The following is a 27,968-nucleotide window of genomic DNA, read 5'->3' as shown; positions in this document are numbered from 1 at the left end:
CCAATAATTATTGACTGCTTATCTCAAATTACACTCTAGTACAGATGGGATTTCTATTTCAAGTGGTAAAATCACAATATTTTCTGACACTGCACCAGTAAATGTACACATTAGCCACACTTCAGGGACTTATAACTATTCTGTGACCATAACACGCATTTCATGAATGAGAAATGTTGGACAGCCATGAAATAAAATGATAATTACCATCAAGCCACTGTATAAATTTTAACCCAAACCATGCCAACCAAACATCAGAATATCACTGGAGTTTCCAATACTTATTTAATGAAGCATAAACTTGGCTGGTGATATAACAACAATGTATAACTCCCCTTTAGCAATATCCTAATTTACATCAGCATCCTGATCAGCATATGCAGCTGATAAAGCTCTTCCCTTCAAAAGTTTCATTTATTCTGACATTCTCTTGGCAGTCCTGGATAAGTGTTCAAAACCAAACTGCTGACTGTAGGCCACTCTTTTCCTGTGTCTTATTGGGAGGCAGGCAAGATGTCTTAATTTTCAAACAAAGGGATTGCAGCGGCTTCAGAAGAACAAAAATAACATATTGTGCAACAATAGACTTGAAAAAAATCTTCTGAATTCTCCATAAAACAAATCACAAGATTATTACCATCCAATCCGCTGATGTTCTTTTTGTTTATATAAAATACAAAATTGCTGCAAAAGCATTTTTAAAAGGAATATGGAGTTAAAAAGAAAGTCAAAGCTGTAACAAGTCAAACCTGGTTCACTTTGCTCCAAATAGAGCTTTTTTTCAAGATTACAGAAAAGACTGGAGACATTGTACCACATTGTTATAAAATGCAGCTGTCAGTGTTTCTCTCACCAAGTGGTCTGAAGCCTTTTATGGAGAGCCGGTGTTACTGTGGCAGAATTTACCTGAAGTAGGGATAAATACGATCACTTGTGAAGGGGCCCTTGTTAAATGTCTGGTGAAATTCCTGTCACATGAACTAACAGCTCACCAGGGTAAAGAGACTATACAGCTCCACAAAAGAACATGGGGTGTTTTGGTTCTCACAGACAGCTTGAGCCCTGACATCAGGCCCAGTTCAGGAAGAAATACAATGCCACTGTTTCTGACAAAAAAATTTTTTAAAAATGGGACTGCTGGATGACTCATCCTGTTAAGCCCCACAGTGGGCCCCACAGTCTGGTATTGAATCCAAACTTTGCCGGTGCTGATTGGGCAGGCAACCCCAGAGGGCAACACACGATTGGCTGTAGTTATCCAGGGGTGATGGAATCTCACTCGAGCAGGATAACAGTACCTAATCACACACCAGCGACCCTCGCTGGCTGATCAGGCACCTGCAACGCATGCTGAGATTACTAGTTGTCATATAATGTGTAGTGAACCTGAGCTGGCTTATAGATTACAATGGAAAATTTTGCTTCTAAACATCCCAATGTGAGAAGCATAACAATGTTATTCATTATTTTTCTCTGCTGGAAAGCATGACCATAGTAATGTGAAAAGATGTTCTTAGCATGTTGTATTTTCGGGGCAAAAGCAATATCTTTAAATCTAGGGATGGAAGCATATGTAATGATTATGAATTATAATGACACAATGGGGCTTGTCATTGACAACATCTATCTCAGTGAAATTGCCCATAAAATATTATGTATCTCTGTATGAGTTATGTGCACTGTTGTGCATACGGCTTATAAGAAAAGACTTCTCGACTCTCCCAGATGAAAGAGGTCAGTCAATTTACATAACAATCACACATCCTCCTACAAGTTGTACTCTGGAATTTCTTTGGCATTGAATTGTGTGTGGCGTTTCTGTCTCATTGGCCCATGTTACATGCAGAGTTTCTCAAGGAAGGTCTCGTTCTTCCCCGATGATCCCAAGCTCTCATATTGTTGGGTGTGATCACATTTCACTTCAACAATTGAAAAGACGTGTTATTATTGTGTGACTCATTGAGAAGACTACATTTGTACATGTCAGCCATTAGTACAGAGATAGCCTTGAGTGTTTAGGTCAAGACTGAACCCAGAGGAAGCAAATGGGAGAGGCTGCCAGAGTTGAGCCGAGGATAAGTGCGCCTCTCTCCAAACCTTCCTTAACGAGTTTTAATCTTCTCCTGCTTCACAAGCACGGCTGGCAGCAGATGTACCAGTACAGTGGGCTGTACTTTGGTGCTCATCAGTTGATGCCTGGAGGTTGATGAGTTTGAGGTGTGTTGCATTTATGAAGGGTAAAGCTTTTATTTATTTATTTATTTATTTATTTATTTATTCGTTGATTTTGTACGGACAGAAAAGTTAAAATTTTCTTCCACCTGAAAGACAAGGTAGGAAAAGACATGTTCACTTGGCTTGACAGTTATATCTTGTTTTCAGTGGTAGTCATTAGGTAAATGAATCAAAACATATCGGTTAAAGTAAATTTTTCCAATAGCCATATTTAACAGAACCTTAAAAAAGCTGATTTTGACTGCTGATATGAAATCAGAAAGTGCTAGGTCATAGAAGTTGTTTTACATGTAGATGCAAACATTACAAGCCCTAGCCTTCCACATGTTATGATAGTCAATATATATTCAATTCCGCGTAAATAATAGTGCATTTTCTGGCAGAAAGAAAATTCTGTGAGCACCACTTCTACCCGTAATTTAACTGGTCGTCAGTTTTAACATTGTGGTAACTAAACAGGTTGTTTTACTACAAAATGTCAGTCTTCTTCAAAATGTAATGTTGTATTTTAGATTGATTATTGAGCTGTACTTCTGAAATTGCTTAAAGGCTTGCACCAGCATTGCAGTTTGGCTTTTTATTTCTCCACAGTGATGTTCTTATCGACAGCAGAGCTAAATCTTTTTCAGTTCAGTTTTATGAGGCATGAGAAAATGATATAGTCCATTTCCTTATTACTGTGCAATTCCAGGAAAATGCATCAGCTAAAAATGCATTACGTTTGAAGTAGCTGTATGTGAAGGTTAAATTAACCATACAGTACATTAAAGAATAATCAAGTTCATTTGAAAATTACAATTTTATTTGCCTGGGAGATGTCCAAAGTTCTCATATGTGCACACAAGCTTTTAGTATATCCCTGCATAATGATGTGATTCAATGAATCCTTCCTTAAGGAATAGCTGCTGATGTGGCTGACTGTTTGGGTTGCTCCTGCTAAGACATCCATTTGAATATCTTCAAGCTGTCCTAGCTCTCTGCAGGACAGAATGAAATAAGAGTTATCCTAGTCAGCCTCACCTGCGGCATATAGGCCATTTCCTCAGAATTTTACCCCAGGCATTCAATATCACCCAATCACACACTTTGTAAATAAATCAGCCACAACCACAAGGCCTCCCTCTTTGAGTATTTAATTTACTTCAGTATTGCTGAGCCACTGCAGGTTATTTTCACACACAGGGGGAAAAGGTACCGAGTTAAGCATCTGAGCACCAGAATGGCAGATAGAGAAAAAAGAGGGGTAAATGAAAAATTTTGTTTTAAAAATTTAGGAAAGAGATGTTTTGCCAAGCCATTCAATGAACTGGCATTGATTAATCAGGTTCTATCCTTGACCAGAGTATGCCAGTATAAAATTGAACTCCCTGGCATTCCTTTAATGGACCAATATCCGTGTTTATATTTATTTTTTATTGCTACTGTTGTTTTTATAATGTGGTGCCTCAGTGAACCACTGACTTTTTTGTATATTGAAAAGGCAGACGCTACATTAACAACTCGGTTTCCAACCGGAAATAGTGCAGGTTTCTTGTCCAGAAGTGTCAAATCAGGGAGAAGCAGCGGCACTGACGTAATTTGACGCTTGAAAACAATATGCCGACGGTGTAACTAGGCCTACGTAACTACTGGCAATAATTGATGTGAAGGAAAATTAATTTGGCCGAAATCTAAACGTTTTATATAAATGAAGCAGTTGTGTGATGGGAAGTAATGAATGGGGCGACATGGCTCAGGAGGTAAGAACAATTGTCTGGCAGTCGGAGGGTTGCCGGTTCAAACCCCGGCCTGGGCGTGTCAAAGTGTCCTTGAGCAAGAAACCTAACCCCTAACTGCTCTGGCAAATGAGAGGCATCAATTGTAAAGCGCATTGGATAAAAGCGCTATATAAATGCAGTCCATTTAAGCTCATCTGAGTGTACCAGTTTAGCCAAAGATGGACTAAAAAGGACATTATTCAGCACTCAAGAATAAATAACTTAAATAGAATAAAACAAGAACAATTTGCTTGTGTTTATATTTACTTTATTAATTTACATATTTTAATATATCTAAAATAGTGAATTGTTGACAATTGATCATGTGCACATTGTGCATCACTGTTACTATAAAGACTGTTTACCTTTCTGCTGAGGAAAATTGCTGTCATTCCCTTGAACAACAACATTTTACATCACCAGTCACTGCACAAAGGAAGTTGAGGCTTGACATAGCCTATGACATTGGTTTTGCTTCAGTTGTTGCTTTTAAAGTAATATCAATAAATGGGTTAATAGTGTTTGAGTGTGGTATATACTGTATAACTAATTAAAGCAGTATACCTGAACAATTTAATCATTTCGCTTCATCTTTACATAAAATGTTGTTTGTAGATAAATGTTGTTGTTTGAAAATCGGTGTTTCAGGGTTATATAAATGACAATGTCTGCTCATTGCAGATCTTTATCATAAATATTCTCCAAGTGTCAATGTACAGAACAAATATTGCATTCACAATTTTAAATAATGTCAATAAAATATGCACAATTTTGCAACGCAAAATAAATAAATAAATAAATAAAATGGCTCATCTATAGCCTAATGGAGGACAACAGGCTATATCTGATAGCATTGTGAATATAGGCTAATTTGCTTATATTAATTGAATAACATCAGCATTGAAGCAGTGCAGATGCACTTTTATTTATTTATTTTACTTTATTTTTAGATTGCAATTAGAGTACAAAATACCTGTATTGTTGGTGTAGAGCAGGGGTGCACAGACTTTTTCAGCTGTTTAGCAAGCATGTTAGTTTCCAAGTTATTGTGTTATTAATCATTTATAATGCAAATGAATCCAGTTAAGAAAACGAATTAAATGAGGGAGCAAGGGAACAGACAGACATCTACTTAGTGAATGCCCGATATTTCACTCCGCTCCTACCAATAACAAAATAGTGCTTTGCCTTGCAATGATTTCTTGGCATAGGGGATTCAGAATGTAGCCTACTAATATTTGCATGCAAACCAGGATTGCTGCAGTATCATTATCTTTATAATCTCACCAATTTGTGTCAATCCTAATCACGACCCATCTGTCTTGTAATCAAACTTTAATAATAGTCACCCAAATATGATTGTACTTCAGTGTCATCTTTTACTGTTTAATTGCTTCAATGCCACGACTATCATATAGAGTTCACCGCTCAGCTGTTTCGTTCTTTAGCATTTTCGACATGGAAGTGCTGGGCTTTGTTGTGATTACTTCCTGGGAACGAGTTCTATTGAAACACACTTCTATGTCAATGATGCCCCCACAATCTGGTGGGCTTTGGGTCACAGTACCTTACCAAAATGGAGACATCATCATGCTCCATCTTCTTGATGTTCTCAGCAGCAGTCCCAATGTATCACAAAGGCATGGCTCATGCTTATTTGTGTTTTTCACTCCTAACTAGTTTTGCTAAAAACCAGCCAAGATCTGGTGCAGGCTATGTTACAGAGTATTATTGGCAGGAGCCCATAAAGGTCAATGTTCAGAAAATCAATTCACACATGCCCTTGCAACTACTGTTATGCTTGTGGGTGGTTTTTCTTTCTGTTACACCACAAGAAAACATATTTGCTTTTTTATTTCCTCTGAGTGTGGTTATTGTGGATTGAATAAGTTAGCAATAATTAAGTTATAAAAACACTGAAATGGTTAATGGAGCTTATACTGATGAGGTGTGCTATGTGTAAGCACAGAGGGCTTCAAGGGAAGTCTGTGGAACTTGTAAATAAGGCAGTATACTTAATAGAATGCACTGTGAAAATGTGGTCAGTTTTGTATGTCCAAGCTCTTCATTTAAATTTGAAGATGTTTTTGATAAGCATAAGCATTTTCAGTTCATAAGATCAGCAGTTCATTAGCATAAAAGTATTTAGAGGCAAGTGCGTTCCATTGTTCTGCTTTAGTAATAATTTGAAAGTAAAATATACTGGCATTATCATGCTATCAGTAGATACATTCTGCATAATGAAACAGAAAGATACCTATATTGAATGCAGGATCATATGCACCTTGTAATCTTTAATTCATGAAACAAGACATTTAACCTGTTGTCCCCTGGACTGACTGACTATTTACTATGTATACAATGTCCTACATATTTGAAGCCATGATTGAAGGCTCAAAGCTTTATAGTAAATATATCACTTTCAACAGTATGTTCACAATCACATCTGTCATTTCTCTCAGTATCTTTCAACTGCTGGGAAATTAAATTTACCCAAAGGATAATGGTTTTCATGTCTTTTGTGGGATTCTTCATCTAAGCTGTTGGTTTATTCATCAGGAGATTTTGCATTTAGCTTTCTGGTGTGGTGCCATATACTGGCCTCCTAGGTCACTTTACAAGGGCATTCAAAGTCATTTTAGTAATTATTTTCTTGGATGTGGAAGGTAGATAGGAGGTCATGCTTTTCTCTGCACAACTGCAGACTCTCTGTGCCATCTCTCTTGGTGGACTGATTGCTGTGTTCTTTGAGAAAAGTAGGGGAAAATATCTGTTTGTGGTGGTGAGAGAGTGGAGCAAAGTTCTCTGTTCAATCGCAGGAGCCAATCCGTGGACTAATGTTACTGATAAGAGGTGATGGCACTCCTAATGAAAACTCACAAACAAGGGGAATACATCAGTATGGAGAGGAGTAGATTAGGAAGCTGGTGATGTGAGCAGGGCCTTGTCTCAGAGTGATCAGTCAGGATGAAGAGTCTCATCATACTAAACACCACCTTCCCTTTTCATCTATTGCTCTCTGAGGGGTGTTTGGGATGAATGATGGGTCCTTCAGTACTGAAAAGATGTTCACCTAGTGGACAATTCTGAACTAAGCCTCTCACCCATTTTGAAAACTATCTCTTGCATGTCCTCCTGACAGATACAGAATGTTATTGAACATTCTTCAGATGTGGAGAATATTCAATAAGTCAATCAGTAAAGGCAGATATTCTGGGATCAGTAGATGTAAGCTGCAGCTGATCTGGATTTGTGACGAGCAATGGCACACATACTGTAGCTTTTTATATATAGAATCCTTGACGGCACCCCAGCAGGCCTGAGTGGGGGAAAATTAAACGTGTATGTGATTGTGGGTAAAAGGTGGCAGTGAAATGTTACTATGCTGTAGTTCAGTGAGTGAGGCTATGGTCTGTGAAGGGAAGTGGCTCAAAGTTGCTTTGTCAGGTTGACATCCAGGTAACCCACTTCTGTTGGATTGCTTTTCCTTTGATTGCAGGGGGCTGAAGAATCAGAACTCCTACAGTAAGCGGGAGTTGGGGGTGGCAAACTGCCAAACAATGAGGAACAAGGAGATTCAGCCTCCGCTACAGGCAGGTTGTTTTCCAAATTGAGCTACACTAATAGAGCAGGTACTGTTTTCAGACAAAGTGCAGGAGCCGTACTTTGAGTACTTTTTACTCTATTATTCCCATTGCCTAGGAGACAGAAAGTGTCTTACATTGTGCTTTGGCCATGCAAGCGTATGTATCTCATTCAAAGAGAATACGAGAGTTCCTGTCAAGAGCCATGACAGGAAAACATGTTCTTTGCCCTGGTTTAGGTGTCTAGCTAGAAAGGCATGAAAGGTTTGGCGGTTTCACTGCATCTGCTCAGTTCCTATTGTAAATTGAGGGCTGCTGATTTTCCACTGTCCTAACCATCTAACCATCTACTAACCATCTGATGAGGAAATGAGTGACTTACTACCGCAGTGCTTGTCATCCACTCTGAGACTCATATTTACAAGAACCTATTCTGAAGGCCGCTCCCCAGAGTGGAGTTTACGAAGTGTGGAGTGTCACCATTTTCCAATTACCCATTACCTCTGACTGCCGTAAGTGCACACACAGCATGCAAAGGACTGATTATTACTGTTTAATGTGGAGTGAATTGAATTTTAACTCTGACCCAACTGTTGGAATCTTTTAGCAAAGTTGTTTTTTCTTTGTTTAGCCCAGTGATTTCAGAGGAGCCACAGGGAGCACGCAGCACAAAGAGGTGTCAGGTTGTTACCACTGCCAGCTACTTGTAGTCAATACTTCTCTAGTGTTAAAAATAAACAAGGTGTCTAACAATGCAAATTTGCTAGACACAGTAAAAAATTACTTAAAAATATTATTTTAAAATGTATTATTGTGAAATGCTGCAGTAAAGTATAAGGTATAACAAGATTTTAAAAATAGACAAGTACAAAAAATAGAGTTTTGTGAGTCATAATTTCAATTTTGAAATTGCATACTGGAGTGTTTTATTCTATTTATTTTATTTATTTATCTATATATTTAATGCCTGAACACATACATTTTATTCCATTATAACACAACATGTAGGCTGTATTTTGAATATTGTCATTTTTCCTGAACTAGTGTAGCTTGGTCAATTACCTGTATATTATGCATTTAACTGATTATTACACATGGAATTTGAAACTTGCTTTATCCTGTCTCCTTGGATTTACGTGTGTTGTTAATTAATATGCCACTCATTTTTATACCTAAAACCAAGCCTGATGGCCAGCCTTCTGCTGGGCTCCTGCATCTCCCTGACCTTGTTAAGCTTTCCATTAGAGCCTCTGTTCCAGAAATCTGCTTCGTTATTTCCCTTCTGTGTGACCATGTGGAAATGTTAATGTTATGTCAAAGAGTTAATTGCTGCTCTCATCAAAGTTGACCGTTTTAATGAAGGCACTTCTGGGTGAGCAGCTCCATGTACTGATCCCAGACAAAGCAAAGTTCTGTCAGGTATGGCGCTTTTCCTTTCAGTGCTCAGAATTTTCTGTCGAAAGCACAATGTTTATTTCCTAAGATACACAGGGAACAGTGCATTTTTATGCAACCCCTGTCTTTATTGTGGCAATTGACAAAGCCCAGTGTTGTACTTGCTTGAAAAATGGTAGGAAACCTCTAGACAGACATTCAGCTAAATCCACATGCACTTAACCAGTTTAAGGCAATATGCGATTCAATAAAGAGGACTTAAACTGTTTTGGATTCAATCAAACTAGACATAAAAGCTCATTAAGACTGAAAAAAGACAAGAAAAAAGTGTGTACTGAAAATTGTGGAACTTGAGCCAGTGGTTTTTTCTTACTGTTTGTTATTAAGAGCAGCAACTGATGTTTTTTCCCCCATTTATTCTCATGCTCATTACTGATGGTTGATTATTTTACAACTCCCTCGAACAGTATAACTGCCATGAATTATGTTTGGCAATAAAGCCAGGTCACTGTGAATACATAAAGTGTGTTCAAGCTCCAAAGAGGTGGAGCTAAGATAAACTTTCTTCTTTTTAGCTTATTGTTGCGAGAACTACCAGGAGCAGAGCAGTTGTTGAGTGTGTTAACTTAGGGGTGGGTTGGGGTTCAAAGTCTGCTTCCATGGACAGTCATGCTAAATCACTGGGGGAAGACAGTATCAATTTCATTCAATTTAATTTCTCAGTATGTAAATACATAAAGCTACAGTGCTGGGGCCCATTGCAAAAGTGAAGCCATGTTACTATAACAAGGGAGGGAAACACTGCTGAGACATCAATTGTAGGGAAATTAAAGATCTGTCAAGTGTCATTTCAGAAAGTCATGGCAGTATTGCTACCCTGCTACAGCAGGACTGTGCTTAATAAATGGTTCAGTATATTTCATAGACATTTAACATGCTATATTCATTGTCTTGTTTTGGCCTCCATTAGAGAAACACTTAAATTAATTTTCTTAATTATCAGCCAGGCCCTTTCATCTTTTAAATGGCAGAATCTGAACAAATCTAAGGGCTTGCATTTACTACATCACGTACTTCCCCAAACAGCTGGCAATTAGCACTCAGCATGCTATTAGAGCTCCTCGCTCATGTGTTGTTTAAAATGTAACCTCTCCAAATGAACAGACCCTCCCATACTCCCAAGGCATTTATCATGGGCTTCATCTATGCCATTTGTCTGATTCTATCGGGGAAGTGGTGCATTAAATCCTCTGTAAAGCATTCGAAATGTATGCTTTACAGAGGAAAATGTGTGTTTTTTTGTGATTTTTTTTTGTAAACTACAGCGGATTCACTCAAGTGTCATGTGAAAGATCCACCTAAAGAGCGGACACATGACAAATTCAGGCAGTACGTGCCATTGAGATGCAAGAGGGCTTATCTAATCGATGTGTGGAAGGAACAATCAGTCACAACGTGATCCACAGAGTTCTCGTTTCCACATAAACAGGAGATATATTCACCCATACGTTATTACCATAAAGACTAATTGCTCATTGCTCACCACCATGCACCATGTTGTCTGACAGGTAGAGCCGTGTACAGAGTCATCTCTGTCGAGTCTCCCCCTTGCTAACAGATGGTGCATTTCCTGGAGGTGTTAAAGACATATTTTTTTACAGCCCCCATCCCAAAATAAAAAGACAACAGATTATCAATGCCTTTCCTTAAAGTCTTTATTTTGTTTTGGTTTACAAGGGCACTGTCCTAGGTGTGGCTGTGTTTAATTCATATGTAAGGCCCCTGGGAGATTAAATTTATAAGTGAACAGGTCAAGTCACAGGTCTCCAATGTGTGAGAGCACCACAAATTAATGGGAAACCGAATGTGACAAAATTAAATAAATTAACTGACAATGAAATAAACAATGAAATAAATTGATAATTAAATTAATAAATAATTACTAAAATAAATAATCTGATAATGAAATAAATAAATGAGCAATTAAATAAATGATATGTCTGTGTGTGTGTGTATCAGTGTGTGTGTGAGAGAGGGAGAGAGAGAGAGAGAGAGAGAGAGAGAGAGAGAAACCCAGGTTGTGTGTTGGAAGATTTTCCCAGTGACTCTCCCAAGAATAAAACACAATGACACATAACCAATCCCATGAAATGGAAACAGTTTGAACATAAATGAAACATACCATCAATCCGATGCCATTCTATAGTATTAGACATGTGTTAAATAGTAGACAATGGTCAATAGAGCTACAGGTGTGTGAATGGATAATAGTCCCGTATGCACACCATGTTATTTTTAACATGTAAATATTTTTTGCTTGGGAAGGCAAACTCTCTCATACAGAAGCTAAAGTTGATGTCTTTGGAGAATCTATTGGACAATTCTAATCAAATAATATTATGTACTCAGCAGCATCTTGTGTGGGTACATTTTTTTCTCCTGCTTTCTCTGTTCTGAAGGGCCAGTCTAAGCTGACTACATTTTAGCACATACAATCAGATTCCATTTGTTAGACACACCAGTGTTCGGGGGCTTTGCAGTACCACATTGTTTACAGAGAATCTCGGTGGATATGAGGTTTTATTCCCACATGAAACCCAGAGATGAAGAGAGTGTAACCTTTATATTTTTCCATCAAAAAAATAGCTTTCACCTCATATCCATGTAGAGCAATCCTCTGCTGAAAATGAAAAATACAGATTTTTAAAGAACAAAATCACATTATCCAGTTGCTAAAATGATTTGGCACATTGTACCCTACAATAAGTTTTCTTTTTCTTTCTTTTTTTGGTTATTCCGTGCAACAGCAACAAAACTTGCTTGTGTATTCATTTCACATACTTAAGTATTCTTTCACTATGTCCCCTTCAATATTATACTGTACCAGAGGCCCAGCTAATGACACCCCAAATACAAGATTTGTACCTTTGTGTATACATACAGTATTCCAGGAAAATGCTTCAGAGCAGATGAGCTGCTGCTTTCCTATGGCTGTTCTGGGTGTTGTTTTGAGTCCACCATTTGAAGTAGACTACAATATAGAAAACACGGGTCCAAACTATTTTGTTTGCCATTCACTGGTTTATTTGCATCACTGCCTTTGATAAGAAATCATTATTTAATCAAATGTACAATCCTGTTTTTAGACAAAGGAAGGCATTCAGTGGAGCTCATCATTTAGTGTTGATGTAATGTGTTTTCATATGGATTACGGATAGTACGCATTATTATTTTGTTCTCCAAATGTTTTGATTAGATTGGTAATTGAGAATTTTATTTTAAGTTTATTATTAAGTGTCTGCAGTTTGATATATGATCTTTGACATTTCTGATGACGTGCTTTGCTCTGGGATTTGCAGGAGTCAGCAGCGAGACATTGCCAGACTCACAGCCTTCAGTTCCTGGTACACTCCCTCACTTCCTGCAGGAGCCTGAAGATGCCTACATCATCAAGAGCAATCCCATCAAGCTTCACTGTAGGGCTGCACCTGCCCTGCAGATCTTCTTCAAGTGTAATGGGGAGTGGGTCCACCAGAACCAGCACATGTCCCAAGAGTACATGGATGCAACAGGTAAGAGACCTGGTTTCAATATGTCCAGATTCCTTAACACTAAATGCATAGATATGAACACTAGGTTTGGGCTGATATCCTAAAATAACATATACGACTGTATATATAGAAATATCAATGGTGTTTCTACCGTACCATTCTAGCATTTTTCTGGGTTGATTACCTGCATAAATTAATTATTTTCTTTCCAAACATGAGTTGTGCCAAATCTGTAGAATTTTATTATTGTGCATTTCCCATTCCACAATTTTCAATCTAGACACAGTCTACAAGACACTATTTGAACTCACTGCGTTCTTAAGCAAATGTAACATTTTCCTGAATGTGATCACTTCTTAGAGCAGACACTGAATGGGTTTGATATAAGCAAAGGTATTGTGGCTGCAGGACACAGGACAAAGGGCATGTCCTGTTTTACAAAGTTTAACAGCCATCCTCCACTCACTTACTGAGATATCTGGGATTTTAGGGGTAGCTATGTTGAAAGTTCCAGCCTCTGCCCCTATGAATTTACTTGGTAATGAATTTGCATGGTGTGTAATATATTTGTGTTTTCGAGTGTATTTACCTTATTAATGGCTGTTAAAAGTGGTCTTACAATAGCCTGTTGTTGATGTGTTAAGTATCCAAGACTACAGATGCTACAGATAGTATTGGTAATCAGCCGAGGAGTATGCTGTACCTTTACTTGGCCTTGATGGACACAGCTGCTGAGTCATTTAGCAATCCATATGTTCTCAGCTTAGACATGAAGATTTGTTATTGTGCTAGGATATTGTATTTTGTATTTTCACCATTTTATTTCCTCTTCGGTTTACACCTCATTAAATTGAGTAAAATACTTTCTGACTGTCTGGAGTCTGTGTGTAAATCCAGTTCAATATGTACAGTGATTACACATGGCACCATGCTACACAGAACTGACAGAAAAAAATTTGGAAATGAGGAAATTCCTAATCTTGTTATAGTGAGAAAATGTAATGTTTTTAAGAGAGGGTGATGTGTTGATCACTTATCAAAAGGTGCACTTTATTGACATCTCCAGGTTATATTGTACAGCCCAAGAACACCCTCTCCTGGGATTGCAGATATATACTGTATTCTCACACTGAAATATAAATTATGATAGATACTGCTATTAATATACATAGCCTATCATAAATTATACACAGATTGGTTCAGCAAAGGCCAATAACTCAGAGGGTCAGACCAATTCTTTGTTCTCTACATTGTAGAATTATTCTTAGTGTATGTATGCTTATCACAATACCATCTAAGGTGATGAAGGATAGCAGAATCTCACCATGTCTCAACTTACAGTAACACTTGCACAAAAGTCATGAACATAAGCCATTCTCCAAGTTATTGGCATACATAAGCAAGTATGTTGGTATAACGAGAAAATGATCTCATTTTAACAAGTTACGCTTCTCATTATAATTATAGTGGCAGCAATACACCGCTATAATATTCCACAGTAAAAATGTCGAACTATTTTTAGATTTTCAATTTAAAATATTAAAAAGTGTGGAGTACTTCATCCCAGGGAAAGAAGCATACAACTGCATGCTTTTCTGTATATATATATATATATGGTTTGTTTTACATTTTCATGACTTGAGGAAATGTTCAGGCTCAAGTGCAACGGGGTTCCAGTCAATATCCCTTGTGCAGATATTGGAGGAAAAGTATGAAGATACTTGTTCCTCAAAACAGTTGTCGGAGGGAAATAAACCAGATTGGTTTGTTTTGTGGATGGTGGCAGGCAACTCTGTCTTAGTGATCAGATAAGATGTGGATTGGGATGCACGGCGATGTCTGTTGAAAGATCATTTTTACTACCACGTTTAATGTTTAATCATATTAAATTCCTGCCCAAACTGGTGCCTAATAGATCAAGCAGTGAGTTCATTGCAGGGTCAAAAGACAGACACTTAATTATGCCTTGGTTTACCAGAAAGGTTAATTGTGAATGTGACTCAGCAGAGGGTCAGTCCCATGGTCTGGAAGTCGGAGTCCACAAATGTCTCTGTGTATTGTTATAATTCCTACCAGAGGCTGGTGATTATTTTGGCTTTTGTGTCTGAGCTCTGCACCAAGAAAAATTGATGAATTAATGAAAATGATGAATAAAAACACACACTACAGCCATGTAACCATGAAGTGGATGGAATATGTGTACTTATTTTCAAATGCATTTTGAATGAATATGTTGAACAGCTTGAATTTGTTAATTTTGGAAAAGCTTGCTTAATCACAGAGCCTTTTATGGTCCTCACCATATAATTTCATTTCAGTATGCATGAGTACCGCAACACAGGGAGCTGAAGCCCAGAAAATGAGGGCTTAATTCAATGTGGCAGCAATGCACTAGCACTACTCTGCTCTTAAAGGCTGTTGCGTTATGATGAGAAAGTGGCTGACTATGGTTTAAACCAGCCTTAAACTCTTCTTGACTTTACTGAGCTGAAAGTAAAAATGTAAGGGGTTGAGCTTTAGATTGACTTGAAACTTGCTATCAGACAAAAAAAAAAAGAACGTTTTAATATTCTGAACATTTCCATTAATTTGAATGATGTTCATGCACTGCACTGGATAAGTACAGTCATTTTGATTGCAAGCTTGAGCAAGTAAGAAAGTACATCTTCAAATTGGGCCAAGTCATTATTTTGTAGGAATTCTGTGTAATACAGTAATTGCTAAAACCTCACTTCTCAAGGCAACACAATATAGCAGAGGAAAATAAATAAATAAATAAATAAATAAATAAATAAATTCCTGTCATGCAAGTTTTAATATATGCACACAAATATGTGACCTGTTCCTATGGTGAGCACATGAAGCTACTCTAAAGGTGATATTTCTCCGCTATTTCCACTACTTCAAACTTAAAAACCACTACTGGTACATACAGGCCAAAAATAATGGGGTGTATAGGCTATGTCCATAACTCCACACACTGCAGTTGTTGCCACACTTTAATTAGCCATTTCAGTCTTCCTTCTATGACTGTTATAGCGACATGCCCCTTTAGGCCATAGATCTTTCCCCTTCTTTGTGTGTTGTATTGTCAGGCACAGTGTTCTGTGCCACCACAGAATGCCAATGCCCCAGCAACGGCAGAATGCCATGTGGATAGTGCGAGAACCTGCAGAGAAAAAATGTGGATCAGAAATCGGTTTTATTACAGTGGCCTCTCTCCCTGTCCCTCCTGCAGACCTCAGTGGGGGAGAGAGAGTCCTGTAATGTGCATTAGGCTCACTGCTGGCCTGCAGTGCAAAGCCATCCACCTACAGTCTCAGGTTGGCAAGCGTGGCCAATACCCCATAAGAGACAGGCTACTGTTTTTGCTGGTGAACAAAATGAAACAGGCTGAGCAAGCTCGAGTGAGGCACAGTGCGGAAATCAAGCCTTTTGAAAGATGCAGGAAAGTTACACAATTCCCACAATAAAAGCAGTTGTATTGATAAGGTAACCACTCAGCCCAACAGGCTGGCTGCCTGATTTATTGATGCCTTTATTTACGATGGCATGCCACATTTGTATACAAAGCAGGGTTTCAAATATGCATGGCTGTCAGGCATCATTTGTTGGTTTTGCTTGTATTCTAGTGTAGTACAGCTCAGCAATTCATGTGTACCTTCTCTAATCACTAATCCCTGAAAAGTGCATCTAATACCATTTTGCTGCATGCCCGTCAAAGAATAATACATGTGGGGCACAACGCAAACATCCACTTGTCCATGGATTGGAAATCAGTGCGAGTGTATGCATGCACAGTCCTCATGGTGCTTTCTCATTCTAAGTGCACAGGCAGTGCTATAGCCTGACAACGGATAAGGCCCTCAGATTTCTATTTGGCTCGTTAGCCTTAGCCCTTTTGCTTCCAGGGTTTTACAGTCTCTTTTCCTGCTTTTTGTAACTGGGCTTTTTGCATGCCAATTTTTTTTTTTGAGAGTCTTGCCTAGCTACATGAAAGAGAGAGGGAGGAGGCAAATGAACAGGTTTATTTTTTTAAGGCCTGTCACTGCCGCTAAGCCTGTAAACAAATAGGGATGACAGATGAGGTAACAACATTGCCCACCATATTCTATTCAGTATACTGTCTGAGTCTGACAATTTGTGCTCATACCTTTCACTGGTGAGATGAAGGCTCTCCTCTGTACCACATGAATCGTGTATTCATTTTTAGGGGGTGTTATTTCCACTCATTAGTTGAGATTTCCTTTTATTGCATCTTTTCCCACATATTGGGTTTCCAAACTAAAACTCAGTTTTTGAAAAGTATAGACAGACAACCGGAGTTCTAATTAGTTTACTGTGCCTGTGTATTGTGTATTCAGATGAACTATGTTTTGATTTTTTAGCAAACACAATTTCTTACAATCACTACTGTATATGCTCACCAGGTAGTCCACAAGCTTTTGAGAGGAATGCCATAAGCATATACACTAAAAAAATGTTTGTAGGCTTGCTAGCACCATTTGTCTCCAGATAACAGCTCTCTGAATGTTTAACTTTTATGTGGTAAATTTACTCATGGTAATTTTTTTTAACGATGTATACTCTTCTGCTATGACGTTGTTCACACTAAATGGTCAGTTGAATAATTAGCCATGATCTTTCGCTTGGTATACTTTGTATTTTAATGGAGTGGGCTAAAAAGGAACAAATATTTATTTTCAAGTACTTAAAGGAATTTGTTAATTTTGTTTGATCTCATCAGCCCTTTTTGGATGATTCTAGGAATCCTTAGTGTGGATAATGCAGTGTAATGATTAATGCTTCTGGTCTGCAGGCTTGAAGGTCCGGGAGGTGATGATCAATGTATCTCGGCAACAGGTGGAGGACTTCCATGGCCCCGAGGACTACTGGTGTCTCTGTGTGGCCTGGAGTCATCTTGGCACCTCAAAAAGCCGCAAGGCCACTGTCCGCATTGCATGTGAGTACTGTTTTAGACTATTTTGTTTCGTATAGATACAATTTTATTCAATAAAATTATAGACATTCGCTTTCATTTCACAAAATGCATTAATTAATATAGATACACACATATGATACAATTTCAAACATAATCTGAAAGAAAATTTAAAATGCGGTAATTACTCAGACTGCATACTGTTGAGGTGTTTTATAAGTAATCAGTGTTAATGAATATATGAATATATTATCATGGAATGTGATTGAAGTATTTAAATTTTAAATTCATGTTCTCATTTTTTTTTTTTTAATTTGAATTGCACTGAAGAAATTGTTTTCAAAAGGTATTTTTACTGCTCCTGCAGATATCATTCAACACTGTTATTTCTGACTATATTGTGTTCCCGTAATAATAACAGTAACAATATTGGTATCTACACTGTATGGTTTCAGAATGTCTAAGATATAAAACTGAAGACAGTGGCCCCGTAGAAGGCAGCCTCTACTAACAATTATTTAATGGAAATAATTATCAGACATTTTGTCATCGTAACTAAAGCCACTTCAGCCCAATAAAACTGGAGATGGTCTGCTAACTGTGGTGCTAAAACACTAGTCAATGTTTGAGCAAAGGAAAGAATTACGAACCTTGCTGCTCGGGATTTCACAGCTGGTGCTGATGTTTGTGGAGGCTGATGGTGAGAGAAAGGGCAGAATAAAATTGCCTGACGTGACAGTTTCTTATCTCCACTGACAGACCTGCGGAAGAACTTTGAGCAGGACCCCCAGGGAAAAGAAGTGCCAATAAAGGGCATGATTGTGCTGCACTGTCGCCCCCCAGAGGGAGTCCCAGCAGCAGAGGTAAAACCTGCACTCCCTCCTCTGCAGTGCCACCTGTTGGTTGGAGGTCCCCTGTGGGTATTCACTTGCGGAAAACATTTCTGGATTGGCTTTTCTGTTTTAATGGCTATTTTTGTGAATTTTTTCAACTGAAAGTGTATTCAGCCGACAGATGGTGTGTTAAAAGCCCATTCTCTCAATGTCAGTGTTTGTCCTGCTGAATCTGCGGAGTGCTTTTTGTACTGCAGTGTACACAATCACATCCAAGGACTACACATTAATGATTTATTTAAATGCCATAGATAAAATTGATGTGCTCACATCTCATGTAATGTCATTTGAAATTTGAATCTCAAGTATGCATCATGAAAGGGTTCTCAGGCATGTGTGGTTTTAGAGGATTTACACTTGGCAGCCAGTGAATAATGAATGACTCAGCTATAAATGGAAGATTTGTGTAGCAGTGATCTCACTCCTTGCACTGTGGCCATCAAAAAAGTAATACTTCATAAATTATTATATCAGCCTAGAAAAAGAGACATTGTGAATAACATAAAAGTAAACTCTAGCTCAGTCATTATAGCACATAAGTCAAATGAAATATTCAAACCCCAGCTGGGAAAGTGGTGAACTTTCAGTGAGTCTCTGGAAAGGCTTGAGAACTGGTGCTTACTATCAAATGAAACAGAGCACGACTGGATGTCTTTGATATACCTTTTAGGAATCCTTTAAATAGACTTCCAGCTAATTCAATGATACTGGGTGGTTGCACACAAACTGTCAGCTTAGGCAGTTGCATTTTTGTCTGCCATTGTTTATTTAGCAAATGCCTCTGCCACTGCATTGCAGAATGCATTAAACTACATAAAACATTAAAATGTTTTATAGCACAGCAAATTAGCATTTCTTGTTCAATACTAACTTTTATATTAATCTCATCTGTGTGTCTTGTATCTATAAATCTAGGAATGATCAATTGTGCAATACTTTTTGAAGTATGAAGAGTGAAATTGGCATTGACAGATACATGACATAAAATGCAATTTTGTTTTTAACCAGTAAGCCGTAATCATGCACTTTTACCAAAATGATTATTTTGATTATTTATTATGATGATTTTTTTAAATGGTGTATTAAATGCATTAAAGACAGTTCTTAATGTGTGCAATACAGTAGTCGCTTTACAGTCACTTTATGCATAGGAAATACACACATGTGCCGATATACAGCCGATGGATGGCAAGTGTTTTTTTGTTGTTTTTTTTAAAATCTATTGTACCAACTTCCAGATAAAAGTAGTTGGCTAGCTTATGTCAGTAACTGACCCTTTGGCTGGTGGCTGGCAGTTGGGCAACACTCTGAAAAGTTGTTATTGTGAAGTGTAACCCTCAGTCACTAGAGAACGAAGCTTAAAAATGATTTATTTTGATGCAAAAAATGATTGTATTATGACATTATAAAAGGTTGCAGACATCTGAAGAACATTTTTATCAGAAAGTGCTATTGAGTGATCCCACTAATAAGTATGCTCACTGATTTGGATAACAGATGACACGTTTATTTATTTATTTTTGAATCATGTAGTTTATCAAATAAATTTTATCAAAGAAAAGGGAGAATATTGCCGATGAAGTTGCTATAGCTGTAGCGCATGGACATATTGTGAAAGAGCTTGCATGGTGCATATTGTTTGCTTTGTGAGAAACTAAACTGAGCTCCATAGCTGCTTTTTGTATTTTCCTTACAGCAGCTGGGTTTGATGGCACACTGTGCAGGCAGAATGGACTCAACTTTCACAAAAAATGCTGAGATAGTGGAAGTCAAATCATACGGGTTGGGCTACAGATAAATTCTTTGCCTCCCCACACTTCTGCATCAGCTCTGTTTTAAATTCACCAATGGTCTTAGGACTTCAAAATCCATAATCTGTGAATCTGTGTAAAAAAAAAAAAAACTTATGTTTAAGTAAAACTTGGATATTATATAACTGTTAACATCAAACAGAAGGAAGATCAAAAAACAAAGTGTGATAAAAACTGGTTCTAAAAGAAATTCTCCAAGGTGGAAATAAATAAATAATCTGACAACTCTGAAAAAGCCTTTCACCATTATGCATTTTTATGATGAGTAATTATTCAAAACATGTGAAGATATAAAGTCATTTGAGTGTTTGAGCATAATTATTCTGATTCATATAATTGAGAGGATGCTAAAAGGTTTAACTGCCTTTGTGTCTGAAATGTGTCTGTCAAGATCTACCTTACGAGACATAATTTCTTGAAAGTCGTTCTGTTAGAATAGTTAATATAACTGAGGCAATACAAAACAGAGACATTAATAAAATCGCAAATTAATTTAATTCAATTAAACAAATTTGGAAATTGCACCTCACTTTGTTTTAATTGTTTTATTGTCACTTTAATTTTTTCATACTGTAAATTAATGATTTTCTTCATACTGCCGTTAACTGAAAATATAAGTTTATATACCTGATTTCTACTGATTGTAATAACCTCTATTAAACACATTTTGCTGCAAAAAGGTTGGAAGTTTTGCAGTGATGCATGCATGTAAACGAATACTGTGTAAAACTTTTATTTATGATTGATTAAATAATTGATTAATTGATTGAATTTATTTGATAATCATCATAAAATACCAGAGGAAGTTCAAGCAGGAAAAGTTATGATCTAAAAATCAAGGATAACACAAGAAAGTTGAAAAGCTTATTTCCATTGTGGTTCTTAAGGTGTGGGTGGGTTGAAAATTGGGAGCATATGGTAATTTGACGTGCAATGCCATATTTTACTATTGGTCAATCTCAAAATACACATGATTGTAATTTAGTGGGACCTGCCACAGCAGCACAATACAATAAAAATCAACAAAATACAGATCTGTAAGAAACTAAAAGACAGTAAAGAAATTCAACAATAGCGTAATATAAAAATCAGCTATTTCATTTCATGAACCACACCCCTGCTGAGCCATCTTTTTAGGAAGGACTTGAACCTGATTGCAACACTGATTTCTTTTATGCTTGCTGGAAGTTCATTGCACAAAAAGGCAGCAGAGTAGAGAAGGGTCTCCTTGCCCATACAGGATTTAAATCTGAAAGGTATAAGGATGCCAGTCTTGTGCAATTCTTTTCATTGGTTGTCGGCCCAAATTTAATTAATTAACTGATAAGCTTAAAATCTACTATTTGGGTTATAAATAAATGACTCAAAATAGGCCTACCAATTAATTAGTTGTATATATCATTGAGATTTAAGATTTAGATTGTCCGAACAATCATTAGAATAGGAGTTTGCATTGTGCATTATAGCCTTAGATGCAAAAAAAATAATAATAATAATTATACAAACACAGATTCACGGCCTAAGAAATATGTGCAGGAGAGAAGGACCACTGACAATTTTATTACAGGCTGGCTGAACTGACACCGGAATGGAGACAAAAGGTAGTGATTGCTTATTATGCTGCTTATTAGGCTAATGCTTAACTTTGTAATAAACAAATAAACAGCTTGATGTGTTTCTTGTTGTCTTTCTGACAGCACTTGTGGCCGCTAACGTGGTATTATAATAAAAAAAAGTAAACGTCGATCTCTTCCGAAGGGAAATTTGTATTCTATAGCGCAAGTGGCAGACTTCGTTCAGCAAAATAGTAGCAAGTTCACTTTGTAAAGTAGTCATCGTGATGTGCAGCAAACAAAAAAAGGTAAGGCCTAAAATAAGTGCCGTGAGACCCCCAATAAAAGAGCACCAAAAGCGCTAAAACCGTGGCTTGGCATGGCTCTTAGAGAAAAGAGGTCTTTTGATTAGCTATTAATAGAGCCGGCTGGACCACACCCAATGATAATATATTCAGTATAACTCAGCGCTGTTTCTAGTTGTGCCACACATTTTGCAGTGTGCCAACATTCCAACCAACATTCGCTAGCCACAGCCAGCACGCCCGTGTGCCACACCATTGATAGCACCCTGTGACATTGATTCTGGAATATAGAGCCCTGAGACTGTGTGGGTGTGTGGGTGTGTGTGTGTGTGTGTGTGTGTGTTTGTGTTTCGGGGGGTCGGTGAAACAGAAAAGATAGGAGAAGATGGGGTTGGGGTGTTTTAAAGGGCAGTAGACCAGATGTAAACATTTGGAGGCAGTGAGCTTAACCACTGGACCACCCTTGGCCACCACAGGCATGATACTTGGCATTAATTAGATGAAATCAAACATAAAGATAGTAATTTGGCATGTTATTACATTAACAGTTGAAGTATTACATTATTCATCAAAAAAGTTGTAACCCCCAGTTAATGTAATAACTACCTATTAATGTAAGAACTTATTACATTAACCACAAAAGTTATTACATTAACCTTTTTTATCAGATTTTTATCATACTAATCAACAATAATTACATTAACTGGCAGTTATTACTAAAATAACTGAACAATAAGAGGAAAAGTTATTACATTAACTGTTTTTATTATATTAACCATTTTTAGTACATTATTCATTGTTTACCGATGGGAGCACAAACAATAGAAAAATAGCACGAACACAGCTTGAGGGTTAAGACAATGTTGCATCTTGAGTGCATAGATGTTGATGTGCATGTCTACTAGTGTCCATATATATCCAGGGGTTACTCAGTGTAGCGGACAGCAGCTGTGCACTATAGTGGCTACCTAGAATATTATATTTTGCTCATTGAAATGTCTTGCAGTATGGAGTACTTTTTTAAATTGTTGCCATGTTGTCCTGGACAAAGGAAATGTCTAAACGTATAATTTAAATTGCATAATATAGAGTAACGTGTGCCTCCAGGCGAATTTGTGTAACGCTGCATTGCAAAGCACTGTCCCAAGGGGTTGTATCAGGGATGCACTGTGGGGGTGAGGGATTTGGTGGAATTATGAATTTGGAATTTACTATTTGTGTTAATAAAATAGAGCCTTTAGTACAAAGCCATGATACCTATCATTATGAAAATATATAGTGTAAATCACAGTCAGATTTGTGCATTACTGCTTGTGGACAAGGAATCCATCGATTTCACTCAGTTTTTTTTTCTGTTCAGAGAGCATTGAGTCTGTTTTTTTGCTTGTGTCTATTTTGGCTGAATCTTTCATATCATCAAATCCAACTTCGACAGAGATGTTAGTGCATTTCCCTGTAGACTTTTTAAAAAATTACTATTACAGTATCAGAATTCTGTAGAAAGGAAATTAGAGTCCGTTGTTAGTACAGTATGTGAAATGCCTACGTGAAGCTTGGCATTGACAGCTTGATTTTAATTCAAACAAAAGCGCTAATTTGGCTAATTTAATTTTCACATCCTCAGGCACACACTTGTTTTCATCATGCAGTAGATGGCTCACGGTTTTCTCTGTGGGAGATCCAGCAGCTGCACATAGGGCTGATTACACTGCCTAATATGTATTGTTTTTCATCTTTAGTGTCATATTAAACTGAAAGGAATAAAGAGAGAAGGAATAAAACAAATACATGCTATCCAGTCCATGGTTGCCCAGTCTATAGTATAGCCTTTATTTTGAGTATTTTATAGTACTATGTACAGTAAGGATAAGCTTGGGATTGCACTTGCTTTCTGCACATTTGTGCTTTTATCTTTTGTTCCCTTTTTCTAACTGCTTATTTGTTTTCACCAATAATTTTTTGTTCAGTTCTATTTTCTTAATTCATTGTGCCACTGTACCAGCGTGATGCAGTTGAGCAGTTGTCTTTTGAAGTCTTCTCTCCCACCAGCAGCAACTCAAGACATATTGATAGTTTATGATAGTTTACATTGAATTACTGCTCGACATATCATAAAATACAAATATTCTGTTCTTATATGTTTACCATTTGTAAACTATCTGGCTTATGTTGGCAAGATACTAGATTGCCTGCCTGTTGACTTGAGGCTGATTTCTTAATAGAATGTAAAATTATAGGGCATTTAAAAAATAAAAAAAGTTTATGCAAAATAAAAATCTGTTGTTACTCATATTCTTAGAGTAATGTACGACCTCATATAGCCTACTAACCATCACAGTAATTAAATCTACTTTTTATAGGACACAGGGTCATTTCATGGGGGGCACAAATGAAATAAAATAGGTTGTTTTTTTTTGTTTTGTTTTTCATTTATAGATTACAGCTGCCTCAGTGGCATAGTCCCCAAGCTTCTGTCCATCCAGATCCAAATTGGAGGTAGCAGTATTAGCCTAGAGGTATATTTTCAGAGTGAAATACAGTGGCTATCTCATTCTGACATTAAATAGCCAGAGAGGAAGTATTCCATGATATTTCAGTGTGAAAGAGAGAGCAGACAGACGGCCCATTGCTGGCGGGAGCAGGAAGTTAGCTGGAGGACCTTTTTTTCAGTTCTTGTGACATCTGCAGAATGATTGATTCAGATGAGGCTTTCTCAATAGAGGTACTTCAGCAAGAAAAGCACTTTAGTTATGAACACAATTTTATTTTGCTGCAAGCTATTGTCTAATATTGTATTTTGTAAATAAGACACGTAAACATATATGGCCTTTAGCGTTACAGATTAGTCTGTGCTAAAACATGAATGCATGTATGTTTAGGATTGTTTTATGCAAAAACTGTTGAAGTATTGACACAACAACACTGCAGAAGAAAAATCCATGAAGGCAGGGTCTTGCAGTCCCAGTTCTGTGAAATAACAACAATAATGGGGTCATTGAGCATAATGATAAAAATAAACACAAATTAGCCACAAGGGATGAACAACTTTTAATTGCCTGGTAAAGTTGAGAGGCCAGAAGTATGGTTTTAAAAGCAATCAGGCAGAAAACAGCAGCATATTAAACTAGTAGCGCAAAATATATGTGTTCTCTGCTATGGGGAGAAGAAAAAATCTAACAGCGTGAAGCCTGATTTATCGATTTCCCAACAACTTATTCCTCTGGGGTATAAATTTGGATCAAAAAGCAATCTACAACATATAACTCTTAAAGTATTCTCAAGGTTGACTGACGCACACACAAAGTTCCCTGGTGTATCTGCATGAATCAGTCATCCCCATCATCCTGTCTACCGAGGACAAATACGAAATATGACCTACCACCCAATAAACTGAAATTCACCAGATGAGTGATGTGGCATTGTTAGTGGGGTGAGAGTAGGAAACTGTAACTTTGTAATTAAGACCTAATTTAGCTTTTAGCCCCAGGGATGGCAGTAATTGGGGCAGGCGTGTATTGACCAGCGAGGATTTTGCTGATAGGTTGTATGTTGGCAGGTGGAATGGCTGAAGAATGAAGAGCCAGTGGTCTCCCTCAGCGATGACAATATTGATACTCGAGCTGACCACAACCTCATCATAAACCAGGCCCGCTTGTCAGATTCAGGAAACTACACTTGCCTGGCCAGCAACATTGTGGCTAAGCGGCGCAGCACTACTGCCACAGTGGTGGTTTATGGTAAGTTTCTGTGAAATTTAGAGTTTGAGCCTGTTAGAGTTTGGGAGGCCAATGCAAGCAATGCATGCGAGCCTTATTGATATATTAATGTGCCAGAAAGATCAGCAAAAAACATAATATTTTATTTTATTTGCGGAGGGGGGTGGGGTTGGGTGCTGGGGAATGTGACCTTTTTTTGGGGGGGGGTGGGGGGTGTGACCTCCTCAGACTAATATCTAGCTATTGTCATGGTATGGTTATTTCTTTGTATTTTTTTCCTTCGATGATGTTATGCCTTCATTACACAGCTAAACCTCCTTTTTATTTTCACCAGATAGAAGCTCATTTTATAGCCTCCCATAAAACAAATCTCTTTGGATTTGTTTGGATGAATCAGTTACTTCCTCTCAATATCTTTTACAGTGCTGTTTTTAACATGAACAAACTGCCATTCTTCATTATACATATGGCTGATATATTTTGCAAGCCTATAAAGTATTCAAATACAATTTTTCAGGATTATCTGAGTAGCCTTAAGTAATGCTGCACCTTAATGTTGCTCCAGTTAACCCCATAAAACCCACCTAAAACCCAGGGAGTTTCGTAAGAATCCCCCCAGATTTAGACCCCATTACAGGCATGGTTCAAAGCTTGAAATGAAGAGCACATTTTTTTACCAAAATGACCAAGTGTCCTGGTCTTGCTCAGGAAACATACAGAACATATTTATTACGATAAACAACAAAGAAATCTAAAAATCGTTTAGCATTCTTTTTATTCTGTTGTGATTACATATACTTATGATACTGGACAATACCAGATTTTTTTTTCCAGTCAAACCCCAGGATGTCTACAACACCAAGATAAAAGTCTGGAGTGGATTGCTCAAAGCAGTAAAATTTGACGTGTTTTCCAAAAGGTGGGCCCAAGTGTCCTCTCCAAATGGCACCAAGCCTCTCCAAATTTGAATATTGTTTGTATCTTTTTGCCCAGCGATATTCCAATTCCAGAAGCCAATTCCACTAAGGGTAGTACCCTCTGGAACCCCACAAAACAAATATTATTTATTGACCCATTCTCTCTTTTTGACTAAGCTCCATGTTTCAGTCAAAATGTGTCCTTTAGGAGAGCTTGTATGTTCAACATGTGTGCATTGTATCACACTCTAAATTCACTTAGAAACAATCAAACCACTTGGTTTTACCTTGCTGTGCACTCTGAGCTCAGATAATAGGCTGATGAAAGTCAGGCGTTCATGTAGCAAGTGTACTGCTGTAATTTACATAAACAAACAGTGGTTATATGAAATGGCATAGGCTCCCAGCAGCCCTTCTATTAGTTATCAAAGCTTACAAAAGTGCAGGAACTCATGTCTTTCACCAACAGCCTCACAAACAGACACACATAGTGTACACACACACACATATGTGAGCAAGCACTGCTCTCTACAATAGCAGTTGATTTGACTTTGCTGACCTCTCACTTTAGATTTGTCCAGTGTGGTAAAAACCTGCCAGGAGTTTCCTTCCACTGGTGTAGCTCATACTGTAAAATCAAGGAGGTACACAAGCCTCCTGATTGCAACAGGCTGAGAGCCTGCCAGGAGGAAAATCTGAACTATTTGCAAAAATATAACATGAAATCATAAACAAATTACAATAATATGGTGCGCTTTATCAGTATCGCAGTGTCCTTTATGCAAGCATTTTCCAATAAACGAACAAAGCTTGGATAAACAATCAAAGAAGTGCGTGCTGAGCTGACACTCATGCGCTATGTGAAGACAGAGAGTGAAAGTAACTTGATACCCAACATAATAGCTAAGCCACAATTTCAACTTGAAGGCCTCAAACTAACTTAAAAAGCTGAGTAAATGAGCTTAATGAACACAAGACTGTAAGGTTACTGTAACATATATGGGGTTTCCCAGCAGGGGTACAAGTCACATTGGGTAGATCATAGAGAGGGCCCATTTTTTTCAGGTATTAGCTTGATTTCAGGTACTTTACTTGGTGCTGGAATGTCTAATTGAGATTTTTTTCACTGTTTGTAAGAAGTAAAGACGTTGCTTTTTTAGAAAAATGGCACTTTTCACATTCCAAAAAATGTTCATTTTTAAGTGCTCCAGAAAACACTTTCCGCTCAATGGCAACAATACATAAGTAAATAATGACTTTTCCTAGCCTATGTACATCAGTACAATGACAGCACTTTTTACCTTGTGTGTAA

At 37.6% G+C, this 27,968-nt stretch overlaps 1 protein-coding gene across 4 annotated transcripts in view; it reads left to right on the top strand.

Annotated features, from left to right (window-relative positions):
- LOC118213465 (netrin receptor UNC5D-like) overlaps positions 1–27,968 on the top strand; it is a 111,659-nt gene that overhangs the window by 48,351 nt on the left and 35,340 nt on the right. For all 4 annotated transcript variants that reach the window (XM_035392473.1, XM_035392472.1, XM_035392470.1 and 1 more), the window contains exons 2-5: positions 12,331–12,543; positions 17,342–17,485; positions 18,221–18,324; positions 25,580–25,760. In XM_035392473.1, coding sequence (XP_035248364.1) covers positions 12,331–12,543; positions 17,342–17,485; positions 18,221–18,324; positions 25,580–25,760 — 642 coding nt within the window. The remainder of the gene's footprint in view (positions 1–12,330; positions 12,544–17,341; positions 17,486–18,220; positions 18,325–25,579; positions 25,761–27,968) is intronic.

The sequence above is a fragment of the Anguilla anguilla genome, chromosome 14 (genome assembly GCF_013347855.1).
Source record: "Anguilla anguilla isolate fAngAng1 chromosome 14, fAngAng1.pri, whole genome shotgun sequence".
NCBI classification, from domain to species: domain Eukaryota; kingdom Metazoa; phylum Chordata; class Actinopteri; order Anguilliformes; family Anguillidae; genus Anguilla; species Anguilla anguilla.
Note: the sequence above shows the minus strand (reverse complement) of the source record. Positions and strands in the feature narration are given on the sequence as shown.